We start from the raw sequence: 21935 nt of genomic DNA, 5'->3' as shown, positions 1-21935 counted from the left end.
AGGGGCTCGTTGGTGTGCCACTGCCTCCCTCATGGTTTTGCCCATGTCTGCCAGCACCACTGAAATGGTGACCAGGGTGGTGTGGATGTCTCTCAGGTCCTCCCTGATCCCCAGGTACTGTCCCTCCTGCAGCCGCTGGGTCTCCTGCAGCTTGGCCAGTATCTGACCCATAGTCTCCTGGGAATGGTGGTATGCTCCCTGGATGTTGGTGAGAGCCTCATGGAGGGTCGGTTCCCTGCGCCTGTCCTCCCCCTATCGCACAGCAGTCCTCCCAGCTTCCCTGTTGTCCAGTGCCTCTGTCCCCTGAACCGTGTGCCCACTGTCGCTGACCCCAGGTCCCTGATTGTCTTGTGTTTGTGGGGTTGCCTGGGGTCCCTGTAGTGGTGCACACACTGCTGATTGACATGTCCTGGGGAAAGAGGGATGGGCCAGCTGGGTGGGTGCTGTGGTGGTGTTTCGTGAGGGGGAAGCTCTGTGGTGGTTTGAGAATGTGGCTGGGTCACCGCCTGTCCAGAGGTCCCTGATGGGCCAGGTTGGTCATCCTGATCCAGGCGTGCAGAGATGCTGTCATCACTGTGGGCCTCTTCCGGGGGGACTGGATGTTGCTGGCACCTCCTCTATTATTTCCAATAGCTCAGCATCCAGATACGGTCAAAAACGTCCTAGTCACATACAAGCTGGACTACTATATGCCAGGATCAACAAAAAACTTACCAGAAGGCTGCAGCCCACTCAGAACTCAGTGGCCAGAATCACTCTCAACTGCCCAAACCACACTCAAATCACACCACACCTGAAGTAGCTCCACTGGCTCCCTATTCACAAACAAGCACAATTCAAGCTCCTCACCCACACTTTCAAAGTACCACAAAACAAAAGGCCAGCACACATCAACAACCACATCTGCTTTCACAAACCTTCCAGACACCTCTGCTTGCCTGGACTCCTACTTGCACAAATCCACTCCATACAGAAAACCAGATCTGGTGGTCAAGCCTTATCCTACATCTCTCCTAGAGCATGGAATGACCTGGCTTTTTGAGTAGTCCCACCTGCTCATTGCCAGTATACCCTCCCAAGTGATAGTGTGCTCTCCAGCTCTGTATACCATAACATAGCATGCCAATGTGTCAAATGTTTTTTTGATATATTGGCGAGGCAGCTGTGTATGAGCCTAGTGCATCGCGTATTTACAAGAGTATTCTTTCCTTGTATAAGACCATACTGATCTCCATGAACCAGTAGGGTAAGTTGGGAAGTAGCCGATTTGCAATCATTTTCCTCAGTATTTTGCAGTCTTAACAAGAATGGGCTATATGATGAACTTTTAAGGAGATTTCAGCAGTGTTTAGGGTGCATAGTAATGATTACCTCTCAGGTCGAATCCAGCAGCATTCCCTTATGGTAGGCTTCCATGTGCAAGGCATGGAGATGTGGGCTAACAGAGACTTATTATTTGCATAAATCTCTGAAGGTAATCCATCTAACCCCAGAGTTTTCCCCTGCATCAACTGGTCGATAGAGAGTTTTCAATCAATCAATTAAATTTATAAAGCGCGCTACTCACCCGTGAGGGTCTCAAGGCGCTGGGGGTGGGGGTCACTGCTGCTCGAAGAGCCAGGTCTTCAGCTGCCTCCGGAAGGCGAGGTGGTCCTGGGTGGTCCTGAGGTGGGCGCGGAGGGAGTTACACGTCTTGGCTGCCAGGTAGGAGAAGGATTTCCCGCCTGCAGTGGTACAGCGGATGCGAGGGATGGCGGCGAGTGCGAAGCTGGTGGAACGAGGTTGACGGGTGGGCGTGTAGAAGGTGAGGCGACGGTTGAGGTATTCGGGCCCTTGTTTGGAGGGCTTTGTGTGTGTGGGTGAGGAGCCTGAAGGTGACCCTTTTGTTGACGGGTAGCCAGTGCAGGTGTCTCAGGTGGGCAGAGATGTGGCTGTGGCGGGGTACGTCGAGGATGAGGCATGCAGAGGCGTTTTGTATTCGCTGGTGAGAAGGGGGTCCAGGATGAATCCGAGGTTGCATGTGTGGTCTGAGGGGGTCGGTGCGGTGCCCAGGGCCGTGGGCCACCAGGAATCGTCCCAGGCGGACGGGGTGTTTCCGAGGATGAGGACTTCCGTTTTGTCTGAGTTCAGTTTCAGGCGGCTTAGTTTAATCCATTCTGCAACGTCTTTCATTCCATCCTGCAGGTTGGTTTTGGCGGTGGCTGGGTCTTTGGTGAGGGAAAGTATCAGCTGGGTGTTGTCGACGTAGGAGATGATGTTGATGTTATGTTTGCGTGCGATGTCAGCGAGGGGGCTCATGTAGACATTAAAGAGAGTCGGGCTGAGCGAGGAGCCCTGTGGGACGCCGCAGATGATCTCGGTGGGATCCGAGCGGAACAGCGGGAGGTAGACTGTGTGGGAGCGGTCAGAGAGAAAAGAGGCGATCCAATCTAGGGCCTGTCCTTGGATACCGGTGGAGCGGAGGCGGGATATTAGGGTGCGGTGGCAGACGGTGTCGAAGGCAGCCGAGAGGTCGAGGAGGATGAGGGCGGCTGTTTCTCCGTTGTCCAGCAGAGTTCGGATGTCGTCGGTGACTGCGATGAGGGCGGTTTCCGTGCTGTGGTTGGCCTGGAATCCGGATTGGGAGGGGTCGAGCAGGTTGTTGTCTTCGAGGAAGTTTGTCAGTTGTTTGTTGACGGCCTTCTCGAGGACTTTGGCTGGGAAGGGGAGGAGCGAGATGGGGCGGAAGTTCTTCAGGTCGCTGGGGTCCGCCATGGGTTTCTTTAGGAGAGCGTTGACTTCTGCGTGTTTCCAGCTCTCGGGGAAGGTGGCAGATGCAAATGAGCTGTTGATGATGGTCTGGAGATGGGGGGCGATGATGTCGTCGGCTTTGTGGAAGATGTAGTGTGGGCAAGGGTCCGAGGGGGCACCGGAGTGGATGGTGTTCATGGTAGTTTTGGTCTCTTTGGCGCTGATGGGTGTCCAGGCATTGAGGGTGACGGCTGGGGCTGTGGGATCCGTGGTGGTCGGCGGGGTCTGTGAACCGAAGCTGTCGTGTAGGTTGGTGATCTTTCGATGGAAGAAGGTAGCGAGGGAGTTGCAGAGTTCTTGTGTGGGCGAGATGGAGTTGGAGCTGGCGTTGGGATTGGAGAGCTCTTTGACGATGTTGAAGAGTTCTTTGCTGGTGTGAGTGTTCTTGTCCAGTCGTTCTTTGAAGGATGCTCTTTTGGTGGCATGGATCAGCTGGTGGTGTTCGCGGGTGGCGATTTTGAGGGCTGACATGTTTTCTGCGGTGTGATCTTTGCGCCAGGTTTTCTCGAGGGTACGGCAGGTTTTTTTGGATACTTTGAGGGCGTCTGTGAACCATTGAGGTTTCCTGGTGTTGGTCTGTCTTGGGAGACGTCTGAGGGGGGCGAGGTTGTCAGCGCAGTTGGTGATCCACTGTGAGAGGCTGAGGGCTGCGTTGTTGGTGTTGGAGGTAATGGTAGGTTGGTTGAGGTTGAGAGTGGAAAGTAGCTGTTCTGTGGAGATTTTGTTCCAAGGTCTGCGAGGGATGGGTTGTGTGCGAAGGTGGAGAGTCTTGCGTCTGAAGGTCAAGTGGACACATCTGTGGTCGGTCCAGTGTATTTCGGAGGAGTGGCTGAAGGATACGTGGTTGCTGGCGGTGAAGATGGGGTCGAGCGTGTTTCCGGCGATGTGGGTGGGGGTGTTCACCAGTTGCTTGAGACCGAGGTTGGCGAGGTTGGCGAGCAGGGTGGTGGTGTTGGTATCATTGTTCTGCTCCAGGTGGAAGTTCAGGTCTCCGAGGAGGATGTAGTCTGGCGAGGCTAGGGCGTGTGGGGAGATGAAGTCTGTGATGGATTCGCTGAAAAGGGCGTGTGGTCCAGGGGGCCTGTAGATGAGAGTTCCTCTGAGTGTAGTCCTGGGGTCGGTGTGGATCTGGAAGTGCATTTGTTCGGCGGCAAGGGGGGTGTCTTCGGTGGAGGAAGTGACGTTGATGGAGTTCTTGTATATGATGGCGATTCCTCCTCCGACTTGGTTGGTGCGGTCTTTCCTGGCGATCTTGTAGCCGTCGGGGATGGCTATGGCGATGTCGGGGGCCGAAGAGGCGTTCATCCAGGTCTCAGTGATGAAGGCGACATCCGGTGCGGTAGAGTCCAGGAGGTCCCATAGTTCAATGGCGTGCTTGTGGACGGAGCGTGCGTTGATGAGGATGCACTTGAGGTGGTTGTTGGCACGTGGGCTGGTGGGCGGGGTGCAGTCGCGGTGGAAGGTATGCTTGCAGGTTTGACATGCAAAGGGTCCATGAGTGCGTTTCGGGCTGGCTTGGTAGCAGGTTGTAGTACGTCCCGGGTTGAGTGCATGGAGGGAGGCGGGGTCGTAGCGGCGCAGCAGGGTTTGGGAGTGCTGGGGGCCAGGGGTACTGGAGCTGGGAGCGGTCCAGGCGCGGACGGGTGCAGACGGGCGCAGAAGGGCGCAGACCGGCTTGCCTTTGGTGTGCCTTCAGCACGCCAGCGGCACGCACAGCGGGCGCCATAAGAGGGAGGTGGGGGGGAGGAGGGGTCAGCTGGGGGCGGGAGGGAGGGTGACGAATGGGAGCGGGGGGGGGCGGGGTCGCATGGGTGGCGGCGGCGGGAAAGCAGAGGGCGGGGGGGCCAGAAAGAAGAGGAAAGTGTGAAAAAAGGGAAAAATCCACAGGAGATGGAGGCGAAAAAAGGGGCAAGGACAGGGAGAGAACAGAGAAAAAACAAAGAAAAAAGGACAAGGGAGAGAGCAGAGGAGAACGAAGAGAAGTGGACAAGGGAGAGAGCAGAGGAGAATGAAGAGAAGTGGACAAGGGAGAGAGCAGAGGAGAACGAAGAGAAGTGGACAAGGGAGAGAGCAGAGGAGAACAAAGAAAAATGGACAACACAGGAACAGCAGAAAACGAAGGAAGATGGACAGGGGAGAGAACAGCACAAAACGAAGGAAGATGGACAACACAGGAACAGCAGAAAACAAAGGAAGATGGACAGTACAAGGAACAGCAGAAAACGAAGGAAGATGGACAACACAGGAACAGCAGAGAATGAAGGGAAATGGACAACACAGGAACAGCGGAAAATGAAGGAAGATGGACAGTACAAGGAACAGCAGAAAACGAAGGAAGATGGACAGGGGAGAGAGTAGCAGAGAACGAAGGAAAATGGACAACACAGGAACAACGGAAAACGAAGTAAGATGGACAGTACAAGGAACAGCAGAAAACGAAGGAAGATGGACAGGGGAGAGAACAGCAGAAAACAAAGGAAGATGGACAGTACAAGGAACAGCAGAGAACGAAGGAAAATGGACAACACAGGAACAGCGGAAAACAAAGGAAGATGGACAGTACAAGGGACAGCAGAAAACGAAGAAAAATGGACAGAGACAGAGAACAGTGGAGGAGCGAAGGAAATTTGGATGAGAGAGAGCTCAGAAGACAGACGAGAAGAACGAGGGGCTGGACAGGGGGAAGCGCAAGGGAGTACGTACGGTTTGCTGGAGGTGGCCGTAGCCTGGGCAGGTGGAGCTGCAGCGGCGGGGGAAGCGACCTACCCTAGGGTCACCCTAGGTACCTCTGTAACTCTAGGTCTTGGTTAAGTAAAGCTGCTTGTTCATAAGACAGGATCATAAATATCAGGATAGGTCTTGTAATAAGGTGATATGTAATTTACAACACAGTTAGAAAGAGGTTAGAAGTTACAATAATAGTCTGTAAATACTTTATCTCTACCTGTAAGGTCCTTAAATGGCCTGCTTATAAGCATATAAAATAGATAGGTTTACATGGTGTCTCTGATCTCACAAGCCATGCCTCTACTACATTCATTATTGTTGTAATTTAGACACCATAAATGTTCTATTAAATTCTGCTGTTTTTTGATTGCCTCTAACAGTTGTGGCCAGTTTCCTGCATTAACAATTACTGAGTTTTCCAAAGTGCGAAAGACCAAATCTGCTTCACAAATTCCTCATGTCAACTTTGATTTCATGCCATACGATCTTTTAATTCAATGACCTCTGATCAACATTTTTAAAAGTCCCTATTCGATATTGGGATGAGATGCTGCCCCCACATTCTCATTAAAATAATGATCTATTTCTTTACCAACTGTTGCCCTAAATGGAGTATATAAATGAGTGCATTTTGTAGTAAGTGCCAGGTTGGAACAGCTGGTATGTCTGCTCCTGTACTGGAGTGTTATCATTAATGGGTTATGATCTGAGTCTGCAACACACGTGTCCTGTGGCATATAGATAGTGAGCCAGATCAGCCCTCCCCAGATACATACCTAATTGTCTGCAAATAGCATGCACAGGAGAATAGGATGTGTATTCCGGGTCAACTAGATGTAGTTCTCTCCACACATCATGGAGGTCCCATTGTCCCGTCCATTGCTCATACCCTTTGACCCAAGTTTTACAGGAAGAACATAAAAGCAGTGGAAGGGAATAGACACTGCCATTGTCTGAGACCAAGTTATAATCACGCCCCAAAATGTGGGATCTAGTGTCCTAGTTAACTGTGGGGCCAGAATGCCTGGGAATTGTAATTGTCTAGTGTTAGGCGCAGAAATACCGTCAATGGTATTCAGGTTGCCATTTAGGGAGCCCTCAATGATAGTAAACTGTCCCCTCTCGTTCACAGTATTACAGTTGAACATAGAAGGCCTCTGGTGCCAGCCAGATTAGTGTACCCCAGGAGCATGCTGAATTTATGTACCCCACATCTGTCCATGCCACCTCCCTTCCAGATACCACAACATGGATAGGGGTATGTGAGCTTCCCTGTAAACAGCCTTTCTTTCCATTCCTATGCTTAGGAAAGGACTGTATGTTGTTTGTTTTACAGGCACGCCAATCCACCTGGCGTTCCATGAGAGAATGGTGTATTGCAGAGTCATAGTGGTAGTGTAACTGTTCCTTCACAATAAGGTATCACCCTGGGATCCTATTGTGTCTCCACAGAAAAGGTAGAGCAGGTAAGAGGCATACTGAAGGATGGCATGAGGATATGTAATGTATCTGTCCAGGACCACTCCCAAACCTAGCATCAGTGGGATAGTGAATAATGTAGAAGCATAGGGTGTGTGTGGTAAAATTCTGCCAAAATCAGTAATGGGCACATCATTCACGGTCAATCCATAATGAGCCCTGACCACCCAAGCAAAAACTACACTTCACACAGAGTTTCTGGAGTGGTGCTCCACCCTACTGAGCAGTACCATGGTACGAAATCGAGTCACTAAATTCCCCTGCTCCCCCCACACATCCACTGAACCACTGGCTTCCCACCCTGGTGTGTCAGAGCAAAAGGTCAGCTGTTTGCTGCTTAAGGCATCATTTCAGTCCATGATGGGGTGGTGAAGCAATGTCGGCCGCTTTCTTAGGACTGACAGTTTGTTCCCTGGGATGAAGGTATGTCACCAGATGTTGAGAATTCTGATCCTTTATCCAGCACACCTGATTGGCTTATTCTGTTCTGTATTTGCATGCGGCCTCGCGGGGTGCAACATTCCCGGCTCCACTCAATTATTGCTCCAGTAAATTGCCTGTGCGCTGGTGTCCAGTTTCTGGACCCTTCATTGGAGGGACACCTTGTCATGGTGGCCTCCCTCTGACAGCAGTTGCTGTACTCTGACCAGCTCTCGTAAGTCACCATCTTCGGTCTCAGGAGCTGATTATACCTGTTCTCGCCAACACTTGAGCACCTTTATTTTGTCCAAACAGTAGTCACTGGGGTTCAGGGTAGTCCACTGTTCTCCACAATGTGGTGTCAGCGTGCTTCATAGCCAGGATGATATCTGTGAGGCAGAAGTTTAATCATTCTCATCTTCCACAGCTTGGCCACACCCCCTCAAAAATGTAGGCTTTCATATTAAATTTGCTAGTACATGTCATGGTTACTTTTACTTGTGCAGTGATCCACCCCACTGAGGCCATTGAACATCAATTGACTTTTTCATCAGTGCTGTTTCTAGCATTGATTCTCACAGGACTGACCTATGTCTCCCCTAATTTTTTGAATGCATGGACATAATAGTATCCTCAAAACCTAAACCTCAAAGATAGGGGGACATGGTCATGCCACGGCAGAAGATGGCTGTCTAGTCTGGGAGCTCTGCGTAGCGGTGGGCTCTGTCCAGGGACGCGAGCACTGTGATCTCCGCAAACTTTTCTTTATGAGCCTCGGAGGCTCTTGAATACCAACAGGCACCCACCCATAACGGGAGAAGACGGGATGGGGACGTGGCGCGGGCCGCTCCACTTTCCCGCGGCAAGGGCCTAGAAGACAGGGCGGAGTCGCAACCTGCAGTTGTTGGGAGAGGCGCAGCTACGGCAGAGGGTCACAGCGTCAGCAGGGGGCCTCCGGCATTACTTTCACTCCCCTCCCTCTGCCCACCTCTCAATGCACATGAACATGCATGTTGCCCACATTTAAGGGAGAGGCAAACAACGCCTGCCATAGAACTTACGGCACTCAACTGCACTGCCTACCTTTCCCTGCTCCAACATCGGAGCAACCATTTGTGAGCTGGGGCACGCATTGCCCCAAGCAGGGGCGAGGGCCCCCACGGAGCAACATGAGAACACACACTAGGACCTGGCTGACCCATTACTGTGACGGGGAGCGCAGCACTGTTATACGGTCCCCCGACCCCTCCCCCAAATACTGGGAGCTCAGCAACGCTCTGCCTGAGGTGAAAAGGAACCCTGCCTGCAGTCTTCATTCCTGAGGGCCCTACGACCTCAGGCCTTTCCTCTCCAGCTGACTACTGCCAGTTAGTGGGGCCCGCCCTCTCCCCCCATCTCACAACTGGCACTGGGGCGCTGCAGCTGTCTGACGCCGCTTCGCTGGGCCGTACTCTTCATTCCATTTGGCCCAAGATTGTAGCGCCATCTCCCCTCGCCCCTCCAACACACCTCTCCCTGCTGGCACTTCTTGAAGGCTTCAGTGCGCTGCAGACGGTGCCAGCTCCACATTAGACAGCGACAAGAGGAATGATCCTAAATTGGCCTCCACGCAGCTGACCCCAGTGGCTATTGGGTAAGGAAGACGACCCGACGGGGTGCCCCCCCCTTCTGCACAGGCCTAGACCCTGTAGGGCTATTCCCACACATTGGCCCTGAGATACCCAGTGGCAAAGCGACGGACAAATCTTCAGGCAGACCGGCACAACAGCTGCTATTCTCCAAGGCCCTCCAATTCAAGCGACCCGTCTCCCCCCCTGTGGGACCCCACCCATCCTCATCACCAGCACAGCCTTCCACCATGTCTGATAAGGAGCAACCCACGACCATGGACCGGATACTTCAGGAGATCACTGCTGTAAGCTGCAGTATAGAGGGGATGGACGCCCCCAAATCCTCCTTGACTCTGGAGACCAAATCCATGCGCTCGGAAATAGCAGGTTTTCAATCTAGGGTGACGGGGCTGGAACACTGCATGGGGACCCTGGAATCTCACATGAATACAGTCCAAGATAGGGATAAAGACCTTCTCTATTTACGCAGTAAAATAACAGACCTGGAAGACAGAAGCCGAAGAGACAATGTTTGTTTCTTTGGATTTCCAGAAAACGAGGAGGGTCCGGACGTCCAGGCTTTCCTCAGATCAGTCTTACCCAAACTGACTGTGCTAACCACTGATCTCCTATTGGAATTCCAATAGTGGACCATCGGCTAGGCCTGAGGCGTCCAGACGGAGCTTCCAGACCCCGTCCGATCATTGCATGCCTTCTGCGACACGGACAGGCCCGACAACCTCTCCAGGCTGCCCGAACCCACCGAATTTTGGGGTGGAAGGATATGACATTTGTATAACTGCTGACTACTCCAAGGACACTAACGAATGTCGGAAGGCATTTTTGGCTCTCCGGCCCCATCTACGCCAGTTGGAGATGAAATACGGCCTTTTTGATCCTGCAAGAATGTGGGTCACCAAAAATGGAGTATCCAAAGACTTTTATGACCCTGAGGACCTGAGGCTTTTCTTGGACACCTTTCAGGATCCATCTATGGACACAGCAACTCTAACTCGACTGCAAGAGCAACCCAAGGACAGCCATTATACTCCACCCCCAGGATCAGAGCGAGGTGGGGTGGAACGACACGATCCTGAACACTGTCTCGAGGACAATGATGATTGGGGCCAAGTATTACAAGCTGTGGTGCTCCACACCCAACTCTCAGAAAGGTACAAATCTCGCTCCTCTCTAAAACCGGCCCCAGCCCCTACTTGACACATGACACTGTATCTGCAATATGCGACGACTAGGGACCCGGAGTCCGGCCGAGAAGCCCAAGAAGACCGCTGCTTACCGGGCAGATGGATGAGTACTTGCCTGGATACTTTGTTGTTGTTGATATTAATGTTATTGTTATGTTTCTATAACGTGTGTTACACTAGACCATGTGCTACGCATGCGCTACCCTCACTTTAATTGGATCTTGCTTGCAACTGCTGTTATACATATGCATGCCGGCGATGCACTCTAATGTTTGACGTTTCCTGTGTGATACTGTTTTGACCCCATAGCCTATAAGTCCATCATTATTGTCTTTCTCCGCCCAACGCCCTCTCCTCCCCCTCTGCTCCCCCTCCCCCCTTTCAACTCTCACGGTGAAGACTCCCGCTTGAACGGACAGCTCAGCCTCATAGACCTCTGCTGAATTATAGGGGGTGTACTCTCTCCCAGCTACTGGGTAGCATCTCCCGTGAGTGGCAGCCCCTCCGCCATGATATGATACCGCCAATGGACTATAGATGCCCGAGACGCCGCCCCTCAGTGAGCTGTGGGGGCACAACCCCCAGCATTGCCCTATTTTCACTGTCACATAAACAGCCCCCCTCTTCCCCACCCCCTTTTTTCCCCTTCTGCCTCCCTGTTCCTCGCCATAGATGGGCGGAGCTCCGGGCTGTGCTGGTGGCCCGCCCCTCTCTCTCGCTCAAATCCCTCTTCCAAGATGGGTTAACTCTCCTTCACCTTTCTCCCCTCCGTCCCTCTACGGTACCCCTCCCTCTAAAGTCAGCCTTTGCGCTTTTCAAAAACCAGCAGTTGGGGAGCCCCCTATTCCCCTGTCTGTGGCTCGACCGGCTGTGCATGGGGATCTGATAGGTTAGGACTTGCAGTCCACAGACCTGACCACAAGGGACTTTGCTCCCAGCTCACCTATCCAACCTTTAGCTACTTTCCTTTCCCTCTCACCTTCTTTTCTCACTCCTTCTTACTTTCCTTTTCCCTTCCCCCACTCATCTCTATTCCCTACCCTTCATCCTCCCACCCTCCTTTCTCCCGGGATGCAATACTGGACAGGACAGGCCCCATAGATGTGAGTAACAATCATGACAGGGAGCTACTAATGGATGTGATGACTGACACGGGTCTAGTTGATTACTGGAGACTAACCCATCCAACGGACAAAGAATACACCTTCTTCTCGCCCGTCCACGGCACCCAATCTTGCTTGGACTACTTTATGGTATCAAATACTGTAGTGGCCCAACTACAAGATGCTCGTATACTGGATAGTGGGCTCTCCGATCATTCTCCTATCCAGATGTCGATCTGAACAGGTCTGATGTCTCCTGGTTGTAAACCATGGCGTTTCGCAGTGCATCGTTACCGCTCCCCCCAAGGGAAGGAGCAGCTGCAGACCCACGTATTCACATACATGTCTGACAATGCCTGCACCGTGGCCTCCATGTGGGTCCTCTGGGTGGCTGCGAAGGCGAGTCTGAGAGGCCAAATGATGCATGACGCGGCACTGGCCAGCAGAGACAAGACGGCCCGCCAGAGGACCCTTGAAGATGACATACAGAGCCTTACCAGGCAATATACTGCCCAGCCGTCTCTTGCGATACGTCGTTCTCTAGAACATGCCCATATGGCACACAATGAGCTCTACACTTCACAGGCCGAACATGCGCTGCAACGCTTGCACGGTCGGCTCTACGAACAAGGTAGAAAGGCTGGATGGCTGTTGGCGGCACAGCTCGCCAGAGAGAAGCTGCCACTGCCATCCCGGCCATCACATCTTCCACAGGAGAGATACTAATACGCCCACAAGACATTGTAAATTAATTTGCGGCCTTTTACCAACATCTTTACACTCCTGGAACGTTGGTAATCACCACCCAAATAGAGACCTTCCTCACTGAAGCCAACCTACCCCGTCTCTCGGAAATGGGTCAAGCCCTCCTGGACGCTGAAATAAGCAGAGCAGAAATAGCTCAAGCTATCTCGGATCTCCCCTACCACAAATCTCCGGGCGAGGACGGCTTCCCTGCAGAATTTTATAAATGGGCCGGGGAAGAGGCGGTTGTCGCTGTCCACGAGGCGCTTGAAGAGGTGTGCTGGGAGGGTTCTCTGGGAGTAATGTCTGACAAGGCTAAAATAGTCATCTTACCGAAACTGGGCAGGGACCCTCTACTCTGCAGCAGTTACCGGCCCATATCTCTCTTGAATGGAAACATCAAACTTTTGGTAAGTGTCTTGGCGGCGCGCTTGCACAAGGTCCTTCCATTCCTGATTCACAACACCCAGGTGGGGTTTGTCCCGGGTCGTACCTCCAGAAACCATTTGCGTACTCTCTGCCACACCCTGCACAAGACCTTGAACATGGCGGAGGAGGCTCTAGTCTTATCCCCAGACACAGAGAAGGTGTTAGACCGTATAGAGTGGCCCTACCTGTTCACCACTATCACGCAATTTGGTCTTGGAGAACAATTCATCTCCAAAGTCCATTTACTATACAATCACCCCACAGACCAAGTCAATTGTGGGGGCTTTCTATCAGATCCGTTCCCCATCAGAAGGGGTACGAGGCAGGGTTGTCCCCTGTCACCGCTCTTGTTCCTATTGGCAATGGAACCTCTTGCAGCTACCATCCGCCACTCTCAGCAGATATCAGGTATCCCCCTCATAGGCAGAATCTCGAAAATCTACCTCTACGCCGCTGACATTTTACTAACCTTAACCGATTTGGCGAGATCTCTGCCGACTTTACTGACAACCGTAGAAGGGTTTACAATATTGTCGGGTTACCGGGTGAACTGTGATAAGTGTGAAGTGCTGCCCCTCTCGAAGATAGCGATGAGAGCTGCAATCCATGGCCTCCCATTCCGCTGGACCCCGACCCGCCTCAAGCACCTGGAAACCCTTGTTAACCAGGGTCTGGAGCGCATGATTAGGGACAACCTGGACCCTCCTGTGTCTTGTATGAAACAGGACTTTGCAAAGTGGTCACTCCTGGGTCTTTCCATGTGGGGCACAGTACAGGTGGTGAGAATTGTCACAATTCTGCGCCTTACATATGTTCTAGGCATGCTTCCCCCACCAGTGCCCCTCTCCACGTTTAGGATGATATACGCCTCAATGAGAGCCTTTCTTTGGAGCTCCACGTCCCCACGACTGATGCCGGCAAAAATACTTGCATGCTGATTCTGCAAGGGTCTAGGACTCCTCTCAGTGGAACACTACTCCCTAGCTTTTCAGCTATCCCAATTGGCTTATATGCTACCTGGAACGCTGGACCCTCCGCAGTGGATGTCCACAGAGAAACTCTTTCTGGCCCATCGCAAAGGACTTGGAGGCCTGTATAGTGTAGGTTCCTTGCAGTCCAATCCAGTTAATCCGATCCTCATGGCAATACATGCAGCATGGCGAAGGGCCCACCGTCTACTAGGAGTACATCCTTCCTTACATGCCCAGGCCCCCATAGGGGGTAATGACAGTATTAAAATAGGGGGAACTGCTCTGAGTAGGCCTCAATGGAGCCTGGCTGATATTGACTGCATAGCTCACGTCGTTTGACAAACTAAGAGAGGAGTTCAACATCCATCACAGCCAAAAATGTCACTATCTCCAACTCAAGCATTGCTTCCACCACGCCCTGGGAACCATCCCATGGGAGATCAAGGCCTCACCAATCGTTGCCTATTTGCAAACATGGGGCCAACACAGAGGCATAATGGCCGGCATCCACGATGTGTTAGTGAGCCATCTTTACTCGCAACCCCACCTTGAAAAGCTACAATACAAATGGCAAACACGACTAGGGACAAACTACACTGAGGTGGGCTGGTCTGCTATCCTGGATGCCCTTTATGGAGGCACTTTGGGAAGCCCGACTGAAGTTCTTTCTTTTTAAAGTCCTCCATGACCGGTATTGGACCCTGTTGAAACTCCATAGGGCGGGTCTCCTGCCACACTCAAACTGCTGGTGCTGTGCAGAACCTCGCTGCGACCTATTACACGTCTTGTGCCAATGCCCATCTCTGCAACCCTTATGGGACGAGGTGTACCACACCCTGGTGGACTCCCTACTGCTACAACACCCGATCTCCCCTTCGCTCATCCTCATCCACGACACAGGACCCTTTCCTACCCTATCATGACCGCAACATAGATTACTCCACACTGCACTTGTAACGGCTAAAATATGCATCCTTAGACACTGGAGATCTAGCACCACGCCAACCCCAGCAGAATGGATGACTGCTATGATCCAAACTGCTGCACACGAATGGTTTATTTACAATTTACAGGATCAGGAGGTCCTGTTCAACACAGTCTGGAACCAATTTCTTGCAAGACTGTCACTGTCATAATTTTCTCTACTATTGTCTGCCCCTCCTCCCTACCCTGCACCCCCTCCATCTGCTGGTGGATTGTTGATGCCCTATCTGCTCCCCCCATCCCCTTGCCTACATCTATTCTTGCTCCCTCTCCTTACTTCCATCGAGAACCTCCTAACCTTATCCTTTCCTTTAATTTTATGTCCCTTCTCCTCTCCCTTTTACACCATTTACTCCATGCGACATTCTATAGGCTTACAGCCTCTTTCTACAGTCTAGTTACGCTCCGTACTCTCTAGTTAATGACTGCCATCATCACTTTAGCTTTCACTCAACCACAGGCCAGGTCCCTCCCCTCCATCATTTGACCTCACCTCAACATACTCTCACTTCTTCCTTCTTCCCCACTCTCCCCTTTATTCTACACAGTGCTCTCCGCTCGACTAGCGCAGGACTACCTGCCCTGTCATATAGGGGGCATTCCCTTTTGGAAAGTTCTGTCCAGGATCTTCTCGACCCTTCCCGCCCATAGCTGTCGGGGGCAGACTCTGAGAACTAGGCACTGCCGATGGCAGACTATCAGACTGAATTGCACTCTGCCTCCTAATGAGTGTAGGAGGCTGGACTGGCTTGTAGTGAGTACCAAGGGGTACTTACACCTTGCACCAGGCCCAGGTATCCCTTATTAGTGTATAGGGTGTCTAGCAGCTTAGGCTGATAGATAATGGTAGCTTAGCAGAGCAGCTTAGGCTGAACTAGGAGACGAGTGAAGCTCCTACAGTACCACTAGTGTCACTTGCACAATATCATAAGAAAACAGAATACACAGATATACTAAAAATAAAGGTACTTTATTTTTATGACAATATGCCAAAGTATCTCAGTGAGTACCCTCAGTATGAGGATAGCAAATATACACAAGATATATGTACACAATACCAAAAATATGCAGTATAGTATTAGAAAACAGTGCAAACAATGTATAGTTACAATAGGATGCAATGGGGACACATAGGGATAGGGGCAACACAAACCATATACTCCAAAAGTGGAATGCGAACCACGAATGGACCCCAAACCTATGTGACCTTGTAGAGGGTCGCTGGGACTGTAAGAAAACAGTGAGGGTTAGAAACATAGCCCACCCCAAGACCCTGAAAAGTGAGTGCAAAGTGCACTAAAGTTCCCCAAAGAGCACAGAAGTCGTGATAGGGGAATTCTGCAGGAAAGACCAACAGCAGCAATGCAACAACGATGGATTTCCAGACGAGGGTACCTGTGGAACAAGGGGACCAAGTCCAAAAGTCACGATCAAGTCGAGAGTGGGCAGATGCCCAGGAAATGCCAGCTGTGGGTGCAAAGAAGCTGCTACTAGGCAGTAGAAGCTGAGGATTCTGCAAGAATGACAAGGGCTAGAAACTTCCCCTTTGGAGGATGGATGTCCCACGTCGTGAAGAGTTGTGCAAAAGTGTTTTCCTGAAGAAAGACCACAAACAAGCCTTGCTAGCTGCAAATCGTGCAGTTAGGGTTTTTGGATGCTGCTGTGGCCCAGGAGGGACCAGGATGTCACCAATTGTGTGAGGGGACAGAGGGGGCGCCCAGCAAGACATGGAGCCCTCTCAGAAGCAAGCAGCACCCAGAGAAGTGCTGGAACAGGCACTACAAAGTGAAGTGAAACGGTGCTCACCTGAAGTTGCACAAGAGAGTCCCACGCCACCGGAGGACAACTCAGGAGGTCGTGCAATGCAGGTTAGAGTGCCGTGGACCCTGGCTTGGCTGTGCACAAAGGAAATCCTGGAAAAGTGCACAGGAGCCGGAGTAGCTGCAAAAGACGCAGTTCCCATCAATGCAGTCTGGCGTGGGAAGGCAAGGACTTACCTCCACCAAACTTGGACTGAAGAGTCACTGGACTGTGGGAGTCACTTGGACAGAGTTGCTGGATTCAAGGGACCTCGCTCGTCATGCTGAGAGGAGACCCAGGGGACCGGTGATGCAGTTCTTTGGTGCCTGCGGTTGCAGGGGGACGATTTCGTCGACCCACAGGAGATTTCTTCGGAGCTTCTAGTGCAGAGAGGAGGCAGACTACCCCCACAGCATGCACCACCAGGAAAACAGTCAAGAAGGCGGCAGGATCAGCGTTACAGAGTTGCAGTAGTCGTCTTCGCTACTTTGTTGCAGTTTTGCAGGCTTCCAGCGCGGTCAGCAGTCGATTCCTTGGCAGAAGGTGAAGAGAGAGATGCAGAGGAACTCTGATGAGCTCTTGCATTCGTTATCTAAGGAATTCCCCAAAGCAGAGACCCTAAATAGCCAGAAAAGAGGGTTTGGCTACTTAGGAGAGAGGATAAGCTAGCAACACCTGAAGGAGCCTATCAGAAGGAGTCTCTGACGTCACCTGCTGGCCCTGGCCACTCAGAGCAGTCCAATGTGCCAGCAGCACCTCTGTTTCCAAGATGGCAGAGGTCTGGAGCACACTGGAGGAGCTCTGGGCACCTCCCAGGGGAGGTGCAGGTCAGGGGAGTGGTCACTCCCCTTTCCTTTGTCCAGTTTCGCGCCAGAGCAGGGCTGAGGGGTCCCTGAACCGGTGTAGACTGGCTTATGCAGAAATGGGCACCATCTGTGCCCATGAAAGCATTTCCAGAGGCTGGGGGAGGCTACTCCTCCCCTGCTTTAACACCTTTTTCCAAAGGGAGAGGGTGTAACACCCTCTCTCTGAGGAAGTCCTTTGTTCTGCCTTCCTGGGCCAAGCCTGGCTGGACCCCAGGAGGGCAGAAACCTGTCTGAGGGGTTGGCAGCAGCAGCAGCTGCAGTGAAACCCCTGAAAAGGCAGTTTGGCAGTACCCGGGTCTGTGCTAGAGACCCGTGGGATCATGGGATTGTGCCAACAATGCCAGGATGGCATAGAGGGGGCAATTCCATGATCTTAGACATGTTACATGGCCATATTCGGAGTTACCATTGTGAAGCTACACATAGGTAGTGACCTATGTGTAGTGCACGCGTGTAATGGTGTCCCCGCACTCACAAAGTCCGGGGAATTTGCCCTGAACAATGTGGGGGCACCTTGGCTAGTGCCAGGGTGCCCACACTCTAAGTAACTTAGCACCCAACCTTTACCAGGTAAAGGTTAGACATATAGGTGACTTATAAGTTACTTAAGTGCAGTGGTAAATGGCTGTGAAATAACGTGGACGTTATTTCACTCAGGCTGCAGTGGCAGGCCTGTGTAAGAATTGTCAGAGCTCCCTATGGGTGGCAAAAGAAATGCTGCAGCCCATAGGGATCTCCTGGAACCCCAATACCCTGGGTACCTCAATACCATATACTAGGGAATTATAAGGGTGTTCCAGTATGCCAATGTAAATTGGTGAAATTGGTCACTAGCCTGTTAGTGACAATTTGGAAAGAAATGAGAGAGCATAACCACTGAGGTTCTGGATAGCAGAGCCTCAGTGAGACAGTTAGTCATAACACAGGTAACACATTCAGGGCACACTTATGAGCACTGGGGCCCTGGCTGGCAGGGTCCCAGTGACACATACAACTAAAACAACATATATATAGTGAACAATGGGGGTAACATGCCAGGCAAGATGGTACTTTCCTACAATGAGTATCAATGTAACTACTTTTCCTGATTGTCTACTGACTGTCCTGAAGGATAGCAACGGACCGAGTTTGGCCACACCTCTCACACTCAATAGCATTGAAGGCCAGCAACGGCTTCTATACTATGTGATCCAAACTCCCAACATTCCGCGATACATATCCTTGGGAGGTTACCCCCTGGATCCTTCTGACTACTCGACTGGCTATGAACACTCTGTTTCTCCTGACTACACAGCATACCTTGACCGCTCTGAACTTTATAAAATCTGTCAAGACTATTACTAGTAGTCCCTCTCGCCCATCTCACCCTCCCCTCTCCTGCCCCTTCCCCTTCCATCGCCCCCCTTCTCTCTTTCCCCATCTATATTACTCACCTTCCCCTGCCTCCCCCTGGCTCTATTTCTCCCACACTGGATTGAACAGCAAGAAGCCTACATATGCTTACCTTACAGTTGTAACTGTTATGTTGAGTGCAGGCGATTTAGCCTTCTTCTGTAATACTACTTGATTTACAATAAAGATTTTTAAAAAATAAAAAGCTCAAACATATGATGATGTCCTTGGAGAACAGTTAAACTAAGCAGAGTGAGCGCATACACAATGACAAGACTGTGACACTGCTATGCATGCTATTCTTGCAGCTTGATATGCACAGAATTACCATGCAGCTAAAGTTTCCATGTACCTTGCAACTATACTGTACTGTCTTTCTGTCAGTGACTTGACCTCAGCATTCTACATCTTTGCAACCCAATATTTATATCCTGTCCTCCATGTGTTTTCAGGTCTGTCTTCTTAGCAGACACCTATGTTTATGTTCAAGGATGCTTTCACAAAAGGGACCTCTGCTTGGCCAGAAAGTCAACTGCTGCTTTATATTTCTCTGGTGCTCAAGTGAAGGGTCTAATTTTCTTCTCTGGTGTAGCCTGGTTGGAGAAGGATTTTTGATATGCAGTCATGCTTCATGCATCCCTCCCAAAGCCATTCTCAAATCCTAGTTTTTAATCATATATTAGCTTAGTCGTTCTATCCAAGTGGCCCCCATTGAATACTTCTAACACTGATGTGCAATGTTTTGTGTCAGATCAAGCAACACTTTTCATCTTAGCAATATCATACTCTGCTTTAGATCTGTTTAAATGCTTGACTTCCTGAATCTATTAAACATACAAAACACTTCTCATCGAGCCTGCTTGGGATACACTGCCTTGAGCTTCAATGACAACTCATACCCCATCTTCTAAGTGAGTCTAACAGGAAAGAGATTACACTAATTTAAGGAATTATAATCAGCACCAGTTGGTGGTATTGTAATGTATCTTGTCCTAGATTCTGTTGATTAGATATTGTTGTCTGCAACTGCTTAGTAAACCACTCTCTTTATGGCCTTGACTTTCCATTAGTAACTTGTTGAGTTGGTTGAGTCAAGTCTTACTTTAGAATGTGGGAATTAATATGGGACCAGTAGAGTATGATACATTTAACCAACCATAAAAGGTTAATTAATGCTAGTCAGTCAGTCAGTTGTATTTCTTTATAAATAAACATAGCCATATTAGATTGACAGTTTGAGTGGTTAAACATAGCCATGACAAATTAATTAAACCTGTTTGGAGGTTAAGTGATTATTCCAGAAAGAATTATAGTGTTAGAAAGTTAAGGTAAGGCAATCTTTCCAAGCCTTAAAACAATGATTTGTTTTAGGGAGATGATGTGGATCATCAGAAAGGCTCAACTACAAATCACCACAATCCCTAGACAAGGAGACTTTAGCCTGTGTTAATCTTAGTTTCAGAATCACTCAATTAAATACTACAATGTTGCAATAGAAGCAAATCCAGTCTGTCACCCTAGTTTGGGTGTTACTCTGGTGCAGCTAGCTCTTCAGGATTAAGCTCCGATGCCTGAGTTTGATGGAGAAAATTCAGTTAGATAAACCAAAGGTCAGAAGCTGTGTCTTTCTCGCGGGGCCTCTTATAAATGGTGTTACAACATGGTTCTCAGTATCTGAGAACCTGGCAGGGCTATATGTCCTTTTCATAGTTTGATAACCTTCAGACACAAAAACAAAACTAATGGAGAACAATCTGGGAAGGTGAAGTCAGGTAAAGAGTGCTAAGAATTAGTTTAACTAAATGATATGTCTCAAAAGAATGATTTACTTTAGCATAAGAATGTAATGGGATAGGTTCATGAAAAAGGGTGGGGAGCACAGGAGACACATTCGCTCCTAGCTCCCCCTCCCCCACGAAAGGAGAAACATAACACCTGGAAGAGTATCTCAATATTAAGAAATAAGAAAAAGGAAAATGTGTACAGTAAAAGAAGGAAAGAGGATGAGGCAAGCCCCCCAAAAGGGAATTCTGAGATTTGCTTTGGTATTCCCAAAAAAGAAGTCCAAAGATGAAGACCAAGTTAATAACAAATATACATACCTAAAATGAATCACTCCAGGATTAATCACTTGTGATTGATCTCAAGGGCCCCTATTACAAGTGGTCCTTGAAGTGAGGATTCATTTCCACAGGAAAATCTGTCCCATTGTGAGTTGGACTCAGAGGGTCACAATGAAATGAGGAAATACCAGAGGTTTAGTAATTCTGGATCCTACCCCCCTTGTAATTTCTCATTTTGTCCCAGACTTTCATGCTGAGATTTCATCTGCTTTTGCCAGCCAAATTCTGTAAGTTAAAAATTAAACTTATCTGAGACATTCCTGCTTATGTCATAATTCTGATAGGACCTGTAACAACAGTTTAAGTATCCTCTTATAACTAGGGCCGAAGGATTAATCCCCCCACCCCCTGAGAAGACAGCTACAAACCAGGGCTGGACTAAGAGTGGCAACATTCTAGGGTCAATAACTTCAAACTGGTCTCTTGTGTTGGTTAGGGTGATAGCAAGCATGACAGTTAGGCCAACCTGTATATTATCCCGCCTGCTGGTCATCAGGTTCATCTGACATCTCTCACTGCCCCCCCCCCCCCCTTCTAGTTGATAATTACATTAGAGTAGCAGATCTACTTTTCTTGCTAGGCTGCCCACTTAGCATGTACTGATGGGATGATATCTCTCTTGTAGGAAAAGCACCTGGTTCTAATTGGTGAAGGATTTTTAAGGGTTTCCTCAGACCTGGTAACTGCCAGCAGTGTTTCCTTTTTAGATCTGGCATTAGCCAAGACCTTTTAATTTTACTAAAATAACATGTATAATATCTTTACTCTAAAGGGCTTTTTATTGTGCTTCATTTGCATGACACTAGTAAGAGTTTTATTTAAACATGCGTGGGGTGTAATTTGGGTTTTAGTATCCAAAGTTGTATGCTGTGAACACACTTGCCTTCTTTCTTTCTTTCCTTTTTTCTTACATTCTTTTCTTTTCTTTTTTCTTTCTTTCTTACTTTCTTTCCTTATTTTCTTTTTCATTTTTGCCCTTCTTTTTTCCCCTTTTTCCTTCCTTCCATCTTTCATTCCTTTATTTTTTTTATCCTTCTTTCCAACTTTTTTGCCTTTGGCTTTTCTTTTCTTCTTTCCTCTTTTCCTTTCTTTTTGCCTTCTTCCTTTTTTTTCTTTCTTTTCTCCCTTTCTGTTTTGCCTTCATTCCTTCTTTTATATTTTCCCTTTCATTTTCTTTCTTTTTTCCTCTGCATTTTTTCCTTTTTCTTCGTTTCATCCATTCTCGCCTTTCTCATTCCTTCATTCCTTCTTTCTTTCTTTCTTTCTTTCTTTCTTTCTTTCTTTCTTTCTTT

At 49.6% G+C, this 21935-nt stretch overlaps 1 protein-coding gene across 1 annotated transcript; it reads left to right on the top strand.

Annotated features, from left to right (window-relative positions):
* The first annotated feature begins 4680 nt into the window (after positions 1 to 4680).
* Positions 4681 to 5148, top strand: LOC138297137 (processed variable antigen-like). Its single transcript, XM_069236630.1, has one exon. The coding sequence runs from the start codon at positions 4681 to 4683 to the stop codon at positions 5146 to 5148; it is 468 nt and encodes a 155-aa protein (XP_069092731.1).
* Positions 5149 to 21935: the final 16787 nt, after the last annotated feature.

This window comes from Pleurodeles waltl, chromosome 5 (assembly GCF_031143425.1).
Source record: "Pleurodeles waltl isolate 20211129_DDA chromosome 5, aPleWal1.hap1.20221129, whole genome shotgun sequence".
NCBI lineage: Eukaryota > Metazoa > Chordata > Amphibia > Caudata > Salamandridae > Pleurodeles > Pleurodeles waltl.
Note: the sequence above shows the minus strand (reverse complement) of the source record. Positions and strands in the feature narration are given on the sequence as shown.

What these genes read in the sequence shown, in the direction of transcription:
- LOC138297137 (XM_069236630.1), top strand. Translation starts at nt 4,681, where the DNA reads ATGGAGGCGAAAAAAGGGGCAAGGACAGGGAGAGAACAGAGAAAAAAC.